The sequence below is a fragment of the Sorex araneus genome, chromosome 6 (genome assembly GCF_027595985.1).
Source record: "Sorex araneus isolate mSorAra2 chromosome 6, mSorAra2.pri, whole genome shotgun sequence".
NCBI classification, from domain to species: domain Eukaryota; kingdom Metazoa; phylum Chordata; class Mammalia; order Eulipotyphla; family Soricidae; genus Sorex; species Sorex araneus.
Genome location: NC_073307.1, coordinates 90,615,890 through 90,635,213, shown reverse-complemented (window position 1 = coordinate 90,635,213; position 19,324 = coordinate 90,615,890). Strand labels below are relative to the sequence as shown.

At 50.8% G+C, this 19,324-nt stretch overlaps 1 protein-coding gene across 1 annotated transcript in view; it reads left to right on the top strand.

The window, feature by feature from the left end:
• Nucleotides 1-19,324, top strand: part of LARGE1 (LARGE xylosyl- and glucuronyltransferase 1) — a 531,600-nt gene that overhangs the window by 316,717 nt on the left and 195,559 nt on the right. The window contains exon 6 of the mRNA XM_055141751.1: nt 2,090-2,261. Coding sequence (XP_054997726.1) covers nt 2,090-2,261 — 172 coding nt within the window. The remainder of the gene's footprint in view (nt 1-2,089; nt 2,262-19,324) is intronic.

The following is a 19,324-nucleotide window of genomic DNA, read 5'->3' as shown; positions in this document are numbered from 1 at the left end:
TGTGTGCCACAGGGCAATATTGGTCACTTTTGGGGCTGGAGCGATAGCACAGCGGGTAGGGCGTTTGCCTTTCACGCGGTCAACCCGGGTTCGATTCCCAGCATCCCATATGGTCCCCTGAGCACCGCCAGGAGTAATTCCTGAGTGCAGAGCCAGGAGTAACCCCTGTGCATCGCCGGGTGTGACCCAAAAAGCAAAAAAAAAAAAAAAAATCAAAAAAATATTGGTCACTTTTGGCACTGCGGGCCCAAGCAGCACCACGTCCTCGGACCCTGACATTGAACCATAATACCATCCCCTGGACCTCCCAAGTACTACATCACTGTCACTGTCACTGTCATCCCGTTGCTCATCGATTTGCTTGAGCAGGCACCAGTGACGTCTCCATTTTGAGACTTGTTGTTACTGGTTTTGGCATATTGAGTACGCCACGGGGAGCTTGCCAGGCTCTGCCATGTGGATGAGATAAAAATACACACACACACACACACACACACACACATATATATATATATATATATATATATATATATATATAGTTTAAGCCCAGGACTATGGTTCCCAAGCGATAAGACAGACAGAGACACGAACACAATAATGCAAAAGCAGTAGGAGTTTTATTCCCGTATACTGGGGTCAACTGTCTCACCCCACAGAGTGGTCTCTTGGTAGTGACCCCAACTTCAGGCAGCAAGTGGTTTATCTAGGATTTGATGACATAAGCAGTACACGCCTTACCGTTTCAGAAAAAAACCTTACCTAGCTACCGAACAAAGGTGTTTCGGCAAGTGTCTAGGGTAACAGCGGTCAGTAAAACAACAGTTTCCAGTAACAGTCCATGTTACATAAGCTACTCATTCTTTTCGGGTTAACAAAGGACAGTTTCTGGGGCTTTTTGACTGGGGGCAGAGTGATGGATTGAGGGATTGAGCCCACTTGCTGGGCCCAGGAGCTTTCCCGGGTGGGTTCAGGTTGGCCTCATTGCTGGGAAACTCAGAGTGTTTCAGTTCCAGGAACGGAGCCTGAGACCTAGTTGATTTTGCTGATTTCTGCCAGGTGTCAGTTTTGCTCTTATAATATATATGTATATGAGAAAGAGACTGAGGGAGAGGGAGAGAGAGAGAGAGAGAGAGAGAGAGAGAGAGAGAGAGAGAGAGAGAGAGAAGTTTTAGTAAAACCACTAAGTGTAGTCTTAATGACTTGGAAACAGTACGACTTAGAGATATATACCTGCCTAGAAACAATTAGGAACTATTGTGGGCATGTGTGTGAACATATATATGTTTTGTTTGGTTACTCCAACGAGTGTGTAATTTCTTTATAACAAAATCTGAGCACTGGGATGAGAGAGATAGTACAGAGGATAAGGCGCTTGCCTTGCACATGGCCAACCAGAGTTCAATCTGCAGCATCCCATATGGTCCCCCAAGCACTGCCAGGAGTGATTCCTAAGCACAGAGCCAGGAGAAACCCCTGAGCATCACTGGGAGACCCCCAAACAGCAACAACAACAACAAAATATCTTGCCTGCATTAACTGCTTCATAGACATTATTTTTCTCCTCTTTAGATTGAGTTGTTTTCTTCCCCAAAAGACTTAACATAAAAACTGTAAATTTCATTAACAAATCTTTCAGGAAAAATAGTTTACGCCTGTTTATTCAACAACAACCAGCCCTTATTATAGATATGTTTATATATAATATAACTGTCACTGTCATCCCGCTGCTCATCGATTTGTTCAAGCGGGCACCAGTAACATCTCTCATTGAGAGACTTATTGTTACTGTTTTTGGCATATCCAATACGCATGAGTAGCTTGCCAGGCTCTGCCGTGAGGGCTCCATACTCTCGGTAGCTTGCTGGGCTCTCTGAGAGGGGCGGAGGAATCGAACATAGGTCGGCCGCATGAAAGGCGAATGCTCAACCACTGTGCTATCGCTCCAGCCCATATATAATATATATAATAATATATATATATATATTTCCCTAATGTTTCATGGCATTATTTGCAATGGTCATGCAAAAAAAAAAAAAAACCCTTAGCATGATGACTTCCACCCCGCCCTTTTCTTTGTCTCCCTCTCTAGTCTGAAGTTTCCTGGATCCCCAACAAACATTATTCTGGGATTTACGGTCTGATGAAGCTCGTCCTGACCAAGACTCTCCCGGCTGACCTGGAGCGAGTCATCGTGCTGGACACGGATATCACCTTCGCCACTGACATCGCCGAGCTCTGGGCTGTGTTCCACAAGTTCAAAGGTACTTGTAGCCTGCTTTATTACTTCCTTTTTTTTTCTGGATGCTTTCAAAGTGTGTGAATTGCCGCCAATAGTGACGTGCCTTCGTTTTCCATGTGAGATCATTCTGGCGGTCGCAGTGATGAAATGGGTAGGAAGTCGCAAGTTGAGTTGGTATCAACTCTACCGCCATTTGAAACATGTTCTAGTAAAACAAGAATTGGTTTGCATCGCCTCAGAAAGCCGTCAGGTTACTGTTAGTGGAGGGGAAAAGGGAGGGGGGGATTAACGATTCATGAATTGATTACTCATTAACAAAATTATTAGAATTCCTTGACCTTTCCAGGAACATGCTTTAGGCCATTGATCCGTTCTTCTCGGTTCCAGCTTCCCCCTAATTTGTGTCCCTGCTTCTAATTTAGGGCCAAACACTGAAAGTTCAACTTAATCACTGAAATACACCCCTCGCTCATCACAGAGGGTATACCTTCTAGTTATATCCTGTTATGATGGAAATTATACACCCCTAACTCATCCCAAACTTATCCTGTTATGATGGAAATTGAAAACAACAGCAACAACAAGTTAGGGTGCTTGATAAGCGATCGATATCAAAGGTGGCGTTTCGTGTGAGGCTAACTGTCACGGGGGAGAGACAACGCTTTTATCGGTTTTCTCCGCTTATCAAATAACTCTTGATGGTTGCGGAAGCCTGAGAGCTGGTAGAGAAGGTTATTGATTATAGAGTGTTTGAAAGGTTCTTGGAGCTTTTGTTTTCATGACCGTGATGGCTGTTTCATTTCACGGGGATATATAAGTTGGGCTTTACCAGCTCTTCCTTCTACGGGGGCTAGTTTCTTCTTAGCTTTTATTGCGTCTCTTGTCACAGCCCCCTGGGAGGTGAAAGTACCTAGCAGGGAATGATGAGGCGAGGGCGGGAGTGTATTTAAGTCTGGCATGGATTCTTGAGAGAAAGACAGGTCAGCGTGAATCTCGGGCTGTTATTTCAAAACCCCTCTCCCAAATGTCTTCCCGAAAATGCCATTATTTTATAAAAAAAAAAATCCATCTCTAAGTTAGACAGATGTCATAAGAGAGAAATTTGGCAGTCAGACACTCTCTTTCTTTTTCTTTTCCCAGCCACTCTCAGACTTCTAAGTCTAAACTCCCTCCCGCCTCTTCTCCCTAGTTTTTTTATCCGACAGAAGGGTGAACACACTTCCTCATTTCTTTCACGGACACGCCTGCATCCATCCCGGGATAGTCCACCGGGCTCTTGTTTCCTTTCCTGAACAGAAGAACAAATTTCTCACCCAGTCCAATCTCTGTTGCTGCCTTCTGCTTCCCTCTGAGCTCACGGAGAAAAAAGTTTTCCATGTTCCCAGGGGAAAGGGGGAAGAGGGTCACAGCAGGACCCTGAGACTCTCCCTTATTGGGGTCGAAATGTCCATCCAGACCCACCCGAATGACACTGGTTCAAGACTACATTTAGGGACTGGAGATATAGCACAGCGGGGAGGGCGTTTGCCTTGCATGCAGCCAACCCAAGTTCGCTTCCCAGCATTCCATAGGGTCCCCTAAACACTGCAAGGAGTAATTCCTGAGTGCAAAGTCGGGAGTAACCACTGTGCATTATCAGGTGTGACCCCCAAAAGCCAAAAAGCAAAAAAAAAAAAAAATCACTGTATCATTGTCATCCTGTTGTTCATCGATTTGCTTGAGCAGGGTGCCAATAACATCTCCATTCGTCCCTGTTGGGTGCAAGTGTAGCCCAATGGCGTCTGCTCGCCCAGGAACACGCAGAGCCTGAGATTTCAGCAGCCTCTCCTTACTCGTCCTTCCCAATGCTACTGCATTGGGGGCTCCTTCAGGGTCAGGGGAGTGACGCCCGTTATTGTTACTGTTTGGGGCATATCGAATATGCCACGGGTAGCTTGTCAGGCTCTGCTGTGCGGGCGGGATACCCTCGATAGCTTGCTGGGCTGTCCGAGAGGGACAGAGGCACCAGGAGAAACTGCCTCAGTAACTAGGTAGAGGAGCAAATTCCTGAGAAGGAACAGATGCCAGCAAATGCTGTACAGAATAACACAGCAGAAAATGTCTAGGAGTTTTGGAAAGCAGAAAAATAAAAGTAAAAGAAGAAGGCTACATTTAGGGGCTCAGAGAAGGTTAGGTGGCTCAAAGTGCTGTAAGTACAAGGACACAGGTTTGATCCCTGGTGCTGCTCACATGCGCCAAGCACAGTCCCAAAGGGCCCTGCTATGTGGGACCCCCATCACCACGATTTTGTGTTCAATACCCAGCACACAGCCAGGGGTATGTGAGCTACATCACTTGAGTGTGCAAGCCCCAGTGAGCCCCACAATTTAAAAGGAGTGTGTGAGCACCATAGCCGGAGTGTGACCCCTGGTGGGCATGTGTGCAAATACTGCAGATTCTGAAAGATGAGGCAAGGTGGGAGACATAGTGGGGGGGGGGGTAAGGCTTGATGCCCAGTGCCTTAGTCCAGGGTGCAGGCACCACCATCGGGCATGGGCAACCTCCAGTCACTGTGAAAACAGCAACTAGGGGAGGGGAAGAGGAGAGAGAGAAGAATGGGGAGTTCAAAAATAAATTTTAATTAAGGGAGACATTTAGCAGAATGGGTTGGAAACTCAGTGTGTTCCAGAGTTCTCTGTTCTCCGGAGAAGGCTGAGAGCTGCGTTTTTATTTCATGGATACGGACACTAGTGCTGGGTGGGACGGGGGGGATTGCTCAGAGTCGGGACCCAGTGTGTGTGTGAGCTGGTTCTGTGCTCAGTTCCCGTCGAATCTGCTATTCTGCTGTGTGTGTGGTGGGGAAGGGGAGAGGGGAGGAGGAGCAGGGCTTCACATCCAGTGGTGCTCAGAGGATAGTCTTGGCTTTGTGCTCAGGGGTTACTCCTGGCAGTGCTCGGGGCACCCACCGCAGAGCCAGGGATTGAACCTGGGAGAGGCACATCCCAGATGGTCTGCTGGTTTTTCACTGGTTTCCTTGGACTCTCGGGGTGGAGGAGGGGTTTTCATTATCCTTCTGTTGTTCTGCGCACAGAGTTCAGTGACTCATTTCTTGAACGGACATTTGTCACGGTCCCACTAAGGGTCGGGCGTGGGTGTTGGATAAACGGACATGCGTGGTGAAAGGACTAAGGGTTGGTGGCATTTCCTGGAGGCAGCTGGTACGGGATCACAGAGGCAGTGCCCAGCTGGCAGTCTTGCCATCGTGGCGGTTAGGTGCTGCAGACGCCCGCTAGCCCCTTTGTGAGTAAAGCACTGACTATCCTAACTGCTGGCACCTTGGGTGTCCTCCAGGGAGAGCCTAGTCCTGTGGCCACACCCACAGCGCAGTGGCCATGCCCACACCAGGGTGACCACGCCTACATCAGACTGGTCACGCCCATATCAGAGTGGCCACGCCCACAAGAGATTGTCCCCGCCTATACCACGTTGGCCACGCCCATATAAGGTCGACCTGCCTATATTAGATTGACCACGCCTATGCCAGATTGGTCACGCCCATATTCCACTGGCCACGCCCACACCACCTATGGTCACGCCCACATCACGATGGCCACGCCCATTTCTCTGTGGTCACGCCCACCTCCAGAAGTGGAAGCGAAGGGCTGATGGATGTGGGATGCACTGTAGCATGTTTGACCTCTCAGCTATCTCCCCCACCCCCCCAGTTCTGCTTTCTTCCCTTCTCTCTCTGTCTCTCTCTCTGTCTTTAATCTGCGAGGAGCAATTTGTAAACACACGCATCACCTCCGTATCAGTCGGTTTCCTGAGAAACCCCACCTGCAAATCTGCATTCAGAGCTCCACGGGAGGCGTGGAGACAGAGGACCGAGCAGCAGCAGCAGCAGCAGAACAGGGCACTGTTAACTGTTCGCTTCCGCCTCCGGGAAATCACGCTTATCTTATCCCCATGCTAATTGGGGTTCTGTGGCCAGGAATAGTGATGTCATCCGGTTTAAATAGCCCAGATCAACCGTGCCAGGGAAGCTTCCCATGGCCCCAGCGGTGCCCTTAGCCGGCCCCAGATTTGGATTTGGACGGCTCTGAGATTCTAAGCAGCTCTGGGGCAAAGCCGAGGATATGGGCCAAGGTCAGGACAGGAGCAGGGAACTTTGCATAAAATGAGCTGCAGCTAACAGGGGGCCCTGTGCTTCTGTACTCTCTCCTGGGTTTATTTCTAGCGCGGGTTAGGCCCCCACCGCGCTGAGGAATCCATTAGATACCCTTGTTAGCTGAAACTGTTGAAAAATACAACGCCGGCCTTCAAGGTGGTTCACAAATCTGGCAGGCTGAGTTTGTACACACTCACCAGCAAAGAAGCACACACACACAAAAAAGAGGGGGGAAGTATTCCAGAACCCACCTAATTTTTCTGGGAAAATACCGACACATAAAGAAAATAAGTAAGTTCTTCTGTTCTCCGTATGGCAAGCTTAGTACAAGTTTCTTTGGTGTGTTGTGTGTGTGTGTGTGTGTGTGTGTGTGTGTGTGAGAGAGATTTTTTTTCCCCTAAATTGGAGTGGTTAGATGCCAGACCATGAACAGAAAGACAATCCCTGTAGGACAGACCCATCAACCTAGAACATTCTGACCCAGGAGGGAGAGCTCCCTTCTCATCAAGATAATTGCAGCAGACGTCTTTCCCGGTAAGCGTTATGAGTGACATGGAAACAATTTGGCCTGGTTAATTTTTCTGCTTCAGAACAGCTAGTTACCTCAGGCCATGCACAGTGCTTCCTGTTTTCAGAATACTTAGACTCCAGGAAGGATGGGGTGAAACACCCCCCCCAACACCTAAATTCATGATGCGGACATTATGCTAAGAAGCTTTTGAGTGGGGACTTTTAGACCCGTTAGCATGGAAAATTCCCCCAGCTGGTGGACTCTTGCTCTTGATCCAAAAATAGAATCATCCCAACTGACATGCCTCCAAGGGTTGAGACTCAGAAGTCCAGCCTCCATCTCGAGAGATGCATCGTCCCTCCGAACACCACCAGGGGTGGTGCAAAATGATATATGCATACAATTTTAGATATGCTATGCATATGTATATACATAGATAAGTGTGTGCATTTATGTGTCACTGCCACTGTCATCTGTTGCTGTATCTGCTTGATTTCTCCAAGTCAGGGGAACATGTGTATGTTCCAACCGGAGATACCAGAAGAAACCAAGACCACCATTTGCTCATACAACAATGTGGATGGACCTTACTTTTATTCGTTTTGGTTTGGGGGCCACACCCGGCGATGCTCAGGGTGTACTCCTGGCTTTGTACCGAGGAATGCCTCCTAGCAGTGCTTAAGAACCCGGTGGGATGCCGGGGATAGAACCCTGGCTGGTTGCATGCAAGTAAAATGCCCACTGTCCTAGGGGGGCTTATATTGTATCCCACATTGGGGGCAGGCACACAGGGTAACATCAGCAGCTGCCTGGTTCTAGGGGGTGAGCTGGGGGAAGAAAACGCGAACCAAGAGGATTCTAAAGTCCACCCCAATTAGCTGGAAAGAAGAAGTGATGGGGATACTCCACAGAATCTTCTCTGAGCCTTGTGGCGGAAGCTGGAGCTCCACCTAGTGCCTTGCCAGGTGCCTTTGGTTCTGACTTTCCCAGGCTGGTAGGCAATTCAGGATAACAAAATGGTTTTTAAAACAAAAAAAAAAATTTTATTTATTGGGTCATCGTGAGATACAGTTATAAGCTTTCATGATAACGTTTCAGCTATTATCATGAATCGAGCACCCATCGAGACAATAATCGAGCACCCATCCCTCCACCATTGCACATTTTCCACCACCATTATTCCCAGTGTCCCTCCCGACACCCCCACCCCATCCCACCCCCTGCCTCTGTGGCAGGTACCATCCTTCTTGCTCTCTCTCTAATTTGGGGCGTTATGATTTGCAGTACAGATGCTGAGAGGCCATCGTGTTTGGTCCTTAGTCTACTCTCAGCACACATCTCCCATACTGAGCAATCCCTCCAGTCACCATTGACTTAGCGATCCCTTCTCCATCCCAACTGCCTTTTCCCCCAACGTGTGAGGCTGGTTTCCAAATGCTGGCATGATCTTCCTGGCCCTTATCTCTACCATCCTTAGGTGTTAGTCTCCTATTTTATGCTACTTTTATTCCACAAATGAGTGCAGTCATTCTATGTCTGTCCCTCTCTTTCTGACTCACTTTACTTAGCATGATACTCTTCGGGTCCATCCACTTATATGCAAATGTCATGATTTCTTCTGTTCTAACAGCTGCATAGTATTCCATTATGTAGACGTACCAAAGTTTCATTAACCAGTCTGTAACCTAGATAAGGCAATAAAGCAATAAGAACCTCCACAACCCCTTCCATAATCTTGACCCTCCGCCTCTGCCCAATTCAGAAATATCATGTGCCACTGTGTCCTGGATGCACCCAGCTGATAAATGCCACCACCCCATGCCAACCCTCGTCCCAATCAGTGGTCTTGTTAGCGCAAAAGCAGATTTTTCCTGCGCTGCTGGATTCTCAAGAATTGAATGAAAGATTTTCATCTAAAGCTTAGAAGATTGAAAACTAGTTTATTATACAGATAAAGGTGATAGATCCGAGTCCCTCCCCAGATGCTCAGACCTCTCTCTTAACTGTGAAGACTTTTTTTCACTCACCCATTTACTGGTGAGTGAGGTAGAGGCCCAATGGATAACCAGAAGTATTTTATTTTTTTATTGAATCACAGTAGATACAAAGTTTTCATGGTTGAGTTTTAGTCCTACAATGACGGAACACCCATCCCTCCATCAGTGTACATCTTCCACTACCAATGTCCCCAATATCCCTCCCCGCCACATCCCACCCCTCCCCCTGCCTCCATGGCAGACAATTTACCTCTTTCTCTCTCTACTTTTGGGCATTACGGTTTGCAATACAGACACTGAGAGGCCATCAGTCTTTTATCTACTTTCAGCACACATCTCCCCTCCCGAGCGATCCCTTCAACCATCACTGACTTAGTGATCCCTTCTCCGTCCCAGCTGCCTTCTCCCTCTTGAGGCAGGCTCCCAACCATGGAGCAATCAGAAGTATTGACAGAATCAGATGTATCCAGTGTCTTTCCCTCTTGTGTGTACATTGAGTGGGAGCAGACAGCAGTCAAACCAGTGGCATATGTACTACTCAAAGTACTAGAGGGAGAGAGAGAGAGAGAGAAAGAAAGAGAGAGAGAGGAAGAGAGAGAGAGTTGCTTTGATTTGCATATGGGGTACTAGTAGGGAGGTATTTTGTAAAACAGTGGCGTTTAAGCAAAGATGTGGACAAGTGGGGAGAACACGAGGGCATCTATCTAGGGACAGGGTGGGCTTGTGCCCTCGGTGTGAGATGGGGAGCAGCAAACATGTGTTTCCAGACCCACGGAGCCCCCGAGTGGATGCACGTCTTGGACGGAGAACAGACCTGGTCACTGCGAAGCCCCAAGCAGGAGGGATGTGGAGTGATGATCGGTAGTTTTCGTGGCTCATGCTGGCTGCCCACTGGGCATAAGAGCCAGCGGGGAGCCCCCTGGGCTCTCTCTCCCTCTTCCTCTCCCCCTTCTTCTCCTCCTCTCTCCCTCTCCCTCTTCCTCTTTCCCTCTCTCCCTCACCCTCTTCGTCTCTCCCTCTCTGCCTCCCTCCCTTTTGGGCGTTGTGGTTTGCAGGACAGATACTGAAAGAGTATCAGGAATATTCGTTTACCTACTTTCAACACTCAGTTCTTGTCCAACGTGATCATTTTCAGCTATTATTGTCTTACCTGTCCCTTCTCTGTCTTACCTACCCTCTGCCCCCCACACACTTGTGGTTGATTCCACAAGTGGAACTACCATTTCTTACGTACATCTTCTGCTCTTGGCATGGAGTGGAACGCTGCACATTCGCAGAGCCAGAGGGAAAAAAAATAATAATGGGTCCCTCCTTGATTTATCTTGTGCTTCGAGAGCAATCACACGACAGAGCAGAACCCCAGCCCTTCTGGTCCCTTCTGGGTCTGTGTTCTCTCTTCCACCTCCTCACCAGGTTTCCCCGAAGGGGCAGAGGTCGCATGGGGGGGGAGGGGGGTCTGTGTGCATCACCATGCAGGGGTCACCGCTGGCAGTGCATCACCCAGGACCCCCGTGTGTCCCAGATTTCCTGCACAAACATTTGGGAATCAGAATGTGACTTGAGTGAGCTGTTGGGGAGAGAGGTTGCCAAGCCATGAATAATAGATGCTCACCTGCAACCGACGCTTTTGGAGGTACTTCCCTTGGAAGAGTCAGGCTGGTGTTTTTCACACCTAAGGGGTTGAGCAAGAAATGGCCCTCCTGTAAAGTGCCCGCGTCTCACACCTTCCTCACCTCCTCCACTGTGTGACCTGGAGGGGCACTGAAATGGGCACCAAGGGACCTCCCACTCTCCTGAACTCACTGTAGCCGACATTTTCAGCCGACAGAGCCCGTAATTCAGTGCATTGAGCATGAGATGTGACATTCCTTAGGCCCTACTGTGCTAGGGATTCTCGGGCTAACCCGGGGCTGCCGGGGCCTGGCATTTTTTTTAAGTTTTATTTTACAATGTATTGACTTTCTGGGTACACTCAAAAGGGTCTTTCTCTCAGTGCAGAGCTAAAGCACGGATACCACGCCAGCAGAGTTAAAACCAGGAGTCCTCAAGCAAGCCTGGCTGTTCACCCCACAACCCAGTTTGAAAGCACTGACTCTGTGACCACCTCTCCACTCGGGGCTTTATCAGCAAATTGGCACCGTCCTTCTGACACACCTCACTTATGTACACAATCTGGTTGGTCCTTCCACAACCCCTCATTTGCATATCGACATCACTGATCATCCCTCATTTATGCACACAATCTGGTTGGTTCTTCCACAACCCCTCATTTACATATCAACATAACTGACCATCCCTCATTTGTGTACACAACCTGGTTGGTCCTCCCACAATCCCTCATTTACATATATACATAGCTAATCATCCCTCATTCATGTACTCAATCTGGTTGGTCGTTCCACAACCCCTCATTTACATATCTACATAATTGATTTTCCCCGTTTTATATATACAACCTGGTTGGTCCTTCTACCACCTCTCATTGAGAGAGAGAGAGAGAATAGAAACATCAGGGCCAATGTGAATGGCCACAAAGTACAGTTTTCCAAGGATTGAAAAATCAACGCCTTCTGGGGCCAGAGTGATAGGACAGCAGGGAGGATATTTACCTTGCTTGGGGCTGATCCAGGTTCAATTCCCAGCATCCCATACGGTTCCCCCACAGTCACCTCAGCACCGCCAGGAGTGATTCTGATTCCTGAGTGCAGAGTCAGGAGTAAATGCCTGAGCATCACTGAATGTTGCTAAAAGGCTGAAAATTAAAATTATTGTATTTTAGGTTCCAAAAGGAGAGTGCGGCTTATTGGGCGCTTGCCCTGTAAGCGGTCAACCCAGATTTGAGCCCCGGCACACTATGTGGTGTTCTGGGCCCTGCCAGGACTGATTCCTGAGTGTAGAGCCAGGAGTAATCCTTGAGTATTGCCGTATGTGGCTTAAAAATTGGGGGGAAAAATAAAAAAAAAGAAGCAGGGAGAACTTACTCTCTAGAATCCCAGCCCTGCCTGGGTCTCCCTACAATATTGCCCCTTAAGTATCTGCGAGAGGCTGTGTGGGGGGTGGAGGGTCACTGAGATTCTTGCCTTGCATGCACCTGAGCCTGGTTCTATCCCCAGCACCCCTGGACCCCCGAGCACTGCTGAGTATAGGAGACCCCCACCCTAGCATCAACAAGGTAGCCTGAGTATTTCCTGACCTTGTCACCACTCCGGTGTCTCCCTAAAGGCTCCTAAGCATTTCCGGGGTGGCCCAGGTGTATTCCCTGATATTGCTGGACTGGAGTGGATCTGCAACACCCCAGCCCCCGTTGGCAGAGCATCCCCCAGGGTAGCCCCCCGATACCCGCCTCAGCACCACTTGAGACATAGTAGCTGGGAACCCCAAGGCTCATCCTGGGGCTCTGTGACCTCGGAGAGCCTACCTGACGTCTCTGGGCCCAGAGACCCCACGGACCAAGCCCATAGGCTTCCCAGGAGGGGCCCGAGCTGGCTGGCCCGGTCCTCCCTGCTGGCTTCCTTCTCCAGGGCTGCCTCTGCACCCAGGATAAAAGCACCCAGCGCTCAAGAAGGAGCACCTGGGGCCGGAGCAATAGCACAGCAGGGAGGGCGTTTGCCTTGCACGCAGCCGACCCAGGTTCGATTCCCAGCATCCCATAGGGTCCCCCGAGCACTGCCAAGAGTGATTCCTGAGTGCAGAGCCAGGAGTAACCCCTGAGCATCACCGGGTGTGACCCAAAAAGAAAAAAAAAAAAAGGAAGAAGAAGAAGGAACATCCGAGGCATGGCCTGGGGGCTGATGCATGAAGCCCTGGGGGCTGGGAATCTGGAAAATCAGATGTTTAAAAAAAAAAAAAAGACTGCCAAACCTTTAAAACTATGAATTTTTTTTTTGAAAGACATCTGTAGAACTTGCTCTATTCTCATCACTGGCCTCGGAGACATTTTATTTTAGATGCTGACATTTCTCCCCCTCTTCCCCGCGTCTCCTAATCTCCCAGGAACTGGGGGAGGGGGCGAGGAGGGAATCAGCTTTGCAAAAGAAGAAAGTGTATTTCAGGCGCCCTTGGAGCCCCGGATTTTCGGGGTGACCTTGAGGGCGGGCGTTGCTTTGCCCTCTCTCTCTCCTTCCGGTTTCTGCAGCTCCAGAACTTCACCATTTGGCAAGTTCCGGTGGGGGGCTGGTGGGGGTGGGGGGCTACTTCCAGAACCCAGAAGGTGCTGGGTATAGGAGTCCCTCTCCCGGCCCCCACCTGCCCTTGCAAATGCACTTTGGTGGGTGTTTGCTTCGGGGGGGTGGCAGTGTCCTGGCGTTACCCTGGGCTCTGTGCTCAAGGAGCACTCCGTACGAGGTGCAGGGAATTAGAACAGGGTCTGCCCCGTGCCAGGCAAACGCCCTGGCCCTGCACTGTCTGTTCAGCGCAGGCCTGACGTCTCACGGGGGGCAGGCAGGGGCGCCTCCAAGGGGCGCTCAGGGTTCCCAGGGGCACTTTGGGGACTCTTGGCAGGTGGGCTGGCGCTTCGATGGCAGGGCCCGAGGGTGCGGTGCCGCTGTGACCCTACGTGCCGGGAACTCCCTGGAACACCCCAGCGGCACTCGGCTTTGGGGGAGGGGGGTTCTCCAGGGCCAGCCCTGGCCATGCCCCAGGCTCCCGGCCGCACCCAGCCATGCCGGGGACCCACGTGGTGACAGGATGGGAGGCCTGCACCCCACACCCTCCCCAACCCCCAGACCTGACCTTCGACAAGGAAGATGCTCGTGACTGAGGAAGGAGAGTAAAGGGTGACTCTGGTCACGATATCCCCCAGCCCCACCAACACACACACACACACACACACACACACACACCATACACACACACCACACACATACCCCACACACGCACCCCGCACACTCACATGCACACTCACGCACACACGCATGCATACACATACCACACAGACACATACACACACCACACACACGCATACACGCACACACCACACACATCACATGCACACACAACCCCACACATACCACACACACGTGCACACATATACCCCCCCACACCACACATACACATCACACACACATACACACACATGCATACATATACTCCCCACACACCACACATACACATCACACACACATACACACACATGCATACATATACTCCCCACACACCACACATACACATCACACACACATACACATACCACACACACACCCCACACATGCACATGCACATGCACGCACACATGCATGCGTACACACACCACACAGACACATACACACACACACACACCACACATACATACACACACCACACACATACACACATATACACGACACACATACCACACGTACACATCATACACACACACCCTGGATCAGGTGGCAGTCACTTCCCAGGGAAAAGCTCGGCCCTGCTTCCTGCCACAGCACACTCCGAGGACCAGAGAGGGAGGGTGTGTGGCCCGGGCCAGAGGAAGCAGGAGACAGCGCCGCCACTCTGGACCCAGCACCGAGCCTTTGGTGCCGACACCCTCATTTCCATGCTGACCTTTGGGCTCCCGGAGGCGGGGCTGGGTAATGATCAGGAGACAGGAGACGGGTGGCTGTGCGGGAACCGTCATTCCACTGTGCCCGGACGGCCAACGCCCTGCATCCCTCCCTGCCCCAGCCCTTGGCACCGGCCACTCTCCTTCCCCCCCCGCCACACGCCTTCCCGTCCCTTGAGCAGGGACCAGCCGGACACAGGACACGCCGGCTCGACACGCCGTCACGAGCTCCCTGCCGCCTTTCTGAATTCTGTTCTCTCTCCCGGCCACAGAGCCCTGTCTCCCGCGGGACCCTCCCGAGGGTCTCTCCTGGCAGAGCGGGTAAAGAGGTTTTAATTATTTTCAGATTAACTCGGAAGTGGATCTGCCTTCCCTGTTAGAAAAATCATCGCTTCCCCGAGCCCCTTTGTTGTTGTATGTTGTTTTGTGGTGTTTTTATTTTTTTTTAATGAAAGCGAAGGAATAATCCATTCATAACTGCCTCGTATCGGGGTGGCTGGGGAGACGGTTCCTCGCAGCACGGCATGAATAAGGAGGCCTTTCTTTGCTTCTGCCTCTGGGTTTCCTTCTTGTTCTTCTCTTGTAAAAAAATAATAATAATAATTTCAAGGGCTGGGGAGAGAGTTCAGGGCTTAAGCTTTTGCCTCGCATGCGGCCAACCCAGCTTCCATCCCGGCACTGTATGTGGTCCCCTGGGCACTGCCAGGTGTGACCCTTTACAGCAGAACCTGCAGTCAGGGCTGCGCACTGCCGTGTGTGACACCCAAACACACGGAAAATTCATTTTGCTCCTTGCTCCCCCTGAATTTTTTGCAGTGACCGAGGGTCACACGCACAGACCCGACGGTGTTGCTTATACGCTGTCCCGCATTTTGCACTTGCCTGGAGCTGCACCCGGGCACCTCAGGTGCTCACCCAGGCCTGCACTCCACCTCAGCACTCTGCTTGCGGTGCTCACCAGAGCTCACACATCTCTTTTATGTTGCAGGAACCCCCAAGGATCACCCTGCCCCTTGTGGTGTTGCTGTTGTTGTTGTTGTGTTGTTGTTGTTGTTGTTGTCTTCACACTTACCTGCCTCTAGAGCAGCTAGAAGTTGCTTGTGGTGCCAGGGATCAGCGACCACAGAGCTACAAGGAGTCATGCCCGGTGCATGTGGGACCCCAGGAATTCGAACTCATGACCACATGCTTGCAAGACCAGTGCTCTCTGAGTCCCCACAGTGTTCCTCCAGGCCCTCTTTGCTCTCCAACCTGAAATTCACGAGAATTTAAGGAATGAAAGTCCACCCGTTTGCCCTTCCCCAAACCCCCGCCTTTCCCCAACGCCCCCGCCCCTCCCCCACCCCGCCACCATTCATTGGTGCATGCATTCATGGTCTTTCAGCAGTTCATCACCTCTTGAGCCCCTCAGCCACTCAGAGGCTTCGGGGGTAAAATTTTCAAGGACAGCAAGTGCTGTCCTGCATTCTCGTAGCCAGTTTCTATCAGACGCCGTTTACGTGCCAGGTCTCTGAAGTGTCTTGTTCAGGGTCCCAGCGGCGAGTCGTGGAGGCCGCCTCAGAGCATTCGGAGCCCAGGCTGCCTGGGGCTGAGTCTCGGCCACTGCTGAGATTCTCGCCTCTGCTGCCGTGACGAGGTGCCCGAATCAGACGCACGCTTCCCTGACGGAGCAGCAAGCCCCTGGAAAGGGAGAGTAGTAATTCAGCAATCCAGCCCGAGTTGCCGATTTGGGGGAAGCGGGCTGGCCAGGCGGCGTGGCGAGACTCAGAGTCTCCTGAAGTGGAGATAAGAGTGTGTAGGGGAGATCTGAGCCTCTGGGGGTCCCTCCAAGGGTGGGGGGGGGTGCCATCTGCAGAGCCCGGAAGTTCCAGAGCCCCGGCCACGGACGCTGATCAAAGGAACCGCACCATCTGTTCCACACAGCAGCCAGGCGGGTCCCTGCCTTTGATCCTGAGCTCCGTGTCCCGGGACTCTCGGCCCGGCTGCTGTCTCGAACCCCCTCAAACCTTGGCTCTCATTGCAGCTTCTCAGCGAGATTCGTGGCGGGGAGGAGGGGACTCTTCCCTTTGGCACCCCCAGGTGCCTTCCCGGTCCTCTCTAAGCGCACTGTCCTCTGTTCTGGTTATTTTTCATCGTTTCGTCGCTTTCATCACCCTCCAGTGTGCGGTGGCTGGCAGCGGTAGAGACTTTTACACTGGACTTGGGTCTGGGACGTACGCCGACAAATCGGTCTTTTTCCTGCCGAGACACAAACACCTGATGTGTTCCCAGCACCTAGACCAGGCCCAGAGAGAGCCTGGGCAAGTGTATGTGCTCGATAATATTTATTGAATCGGTGACCCACGGAGCCCAGGATGACAGGAGTTTAAGGCAAGAGAGCGCGAGGGGTCCTAGCAGTTATAACTTTAGGGGTTTTTTGGGTTTTTGTTTGTTTTTTGTTTGTTTTTTGTTTTGAGGGTCACCCCTGGATGACATATGCAAAGGGGTTCCTCCTGGCTCGTGCACTCAGGAATCACTCCTGGTGGTGCTTGGGGGACCCTCTAGGAGGCTCATCGAATCAAATCAAACCCAGGTCGGCCATGTCCAAGGCAAATGCCCTCCCCGCTGGACTATCGCTCCAGCCTCGGACCTTAGGTTTTAGAGCTCCAGGTACAGAGAACTTGTAGTGGTGGTGGTGGAATGCAATCACTTTGCTCACCAGTACTGTAAACCTCAGGACTACTGGAAACCTACCACCTAAACTAAAAGTTTTCAAAGCGTAGTTTTAAAAATGAATTCGTGGGCCTGGAGAGAGTACGTTGGGTCGGACACTTGCCTTGCAAGCGGCCAACCTGGGTTTGGTCCCAAAACATCCCATAGAGTCCCCCTGAGCACTGCTTAGAGTAATTCCTGAGGGCAGAAGTGCAGGAGTCAACTCTGAGCATGACTATGTATGTTTCCCTCTCTCTCTCAAAAAAATAGGAATTAGTATTGGGGCTGGAGAGATAGTACAGTGGGTGGGGCACGTGGAATCACTGCCCAGAGTGATCCTTAGGTGCAGAGCCAAGAGTAAGCCCTGAGTCCTGCAGGTGTGACCCTAAAACAAACAGAAAGAATTGATACTTCGTTCTGATAGAAAAGCGCCTGTTATAGCCGACTCTGTGGTCGGCAGGAGTTGTGTGCTGACCACCGGCTCTATGCAGTGTTACAACTCTTCACTTAACAGCACCGAAGTACGTCTCTGAGGGCTGGTTCGAATGAAAGCAGCAGCAGTAATAATGTTTTGGGAGTAATCTTTCTGACAACGGCACCCCCTGCAACAGAGCCTGTCAACGGTGACCTGAGTTTGTAGGCACCACTGTGTCCCTCCCCCTTCCCCATTTCCATCATCAGAGAGTTTCTGTACTAAATCAATGAGGGCTTGTTGGGCGGACCAATCAGATGCAGTATGCATATGTAAATGAAGGGTTGTGGACCAACCAGATTGCGTACATAAATGAGGGATGACCCGAGACTTGAAGATATGTAAATGAGGGGTTATAGAGTGACCAACCAGCCTGTGACATAAACAATCAGAAGTCTGGTTTATCTGCCCATTTGCTCCTCATGTCCTGGCTTCCCACCCCAGTGGAGTGGGCTGCGGGGGGGGGGGCAATACCAGGACCTGGGTTCGAGACCAGGCTCTCCCAAGCATTTGACACTTGAGTTTCTCATTCTCCATGGGAATAATATTGCAGAAGAACAAGATGTACTTCTCCGTTCTCCGATGCAGTGTTTTTCACATTTGGCTGTTTCCGAAATGGAGATGCGACTTCACAAAGACAGCGTGACAGATGGTCTTTTTTTTTTTCCTCCTGGGAATTGTTTGCTAGCTGCTGCAATCAGTGACCTCTTGGAATCCAGAAAATGGGGTGTTGTTATTTGTAAGAGTGTGATTTCCTCAGCTTTTTCCTTTCATCTTGGCGTGGTGGAGGAGGAGGCTTGGAGGCGGGGTAGGACTCCTGGGCCGGGGAGAAGGAGCTGGATCGGGAGGCTGGGTGATCCGTGTAAGAGAAGGGGGGTCCTTAGCAGGATCCTCCCTGGCTTCTTTGAATTCTTGGCACATACTTGGGAATTCTGTTCCTGTGCTGAATTTTTTCCTGAATTTTATCTCACCTCTATCTGTCATGCTGTGATTATTCCCTGCTCTGAGGGGCCTCTCCTGGTGGATGCTGGCAGCTTTGTTCCTGGAAGTGCGTCTTCATATAGGTTAGGGGTGAGGAGAGAGAGAGAGAGAGAGAGAGAGGAGACCGTGGGATGGGGACAAGGGAGGGGGTGTTAAATCATGAAGCAGAAGCATACTGCTATTTTTTTTAATTATAGAAAGGGACATGATAGACTTAGAATGTCAGCCCAGAATTCCAGGAAGTCACCCACCGTGTGGTCTTCTTTGCGCCTCCGGGCATTCCGTAGATGTTTATTGAGCACCTACTCAGTAGTCACACCCATGAGACCCTCGGATGCTTGTTGGCCCACTGGAAATTCGTGTAACTCACTCATCCTGCTTTGAGAAAATCAGATCCTTCCAGCGGCGTTTTTGGGGTAACTTGTCATCCCTGTGAATGACACCCTTCAGAAGCGGCTGGCTTTCTCACCGGAGCCGTCATGTGTCAAGGGGATATTGATGGGAGCTGCTGTGGATGTGCCGAGTGGAATACGGCAGGCAGAGGTCATGCCGGGAGAAAAGAAAAGAGGAAGCAGGATGGGACCCAAAAAAGGCAATGAGGGGAGGGGGGAGAAACGCTTCATGAGCCTGACGGGGAGTGAGTGACAGGTGATGAAGAGACAGTGAAAGGGGCAGGAAGCAAAGACCCGTCACTCGGATTTATAGAGACAGCAACCAAGGCCATCCTTAGAGCATCTCGCGGACGGCGTAGAA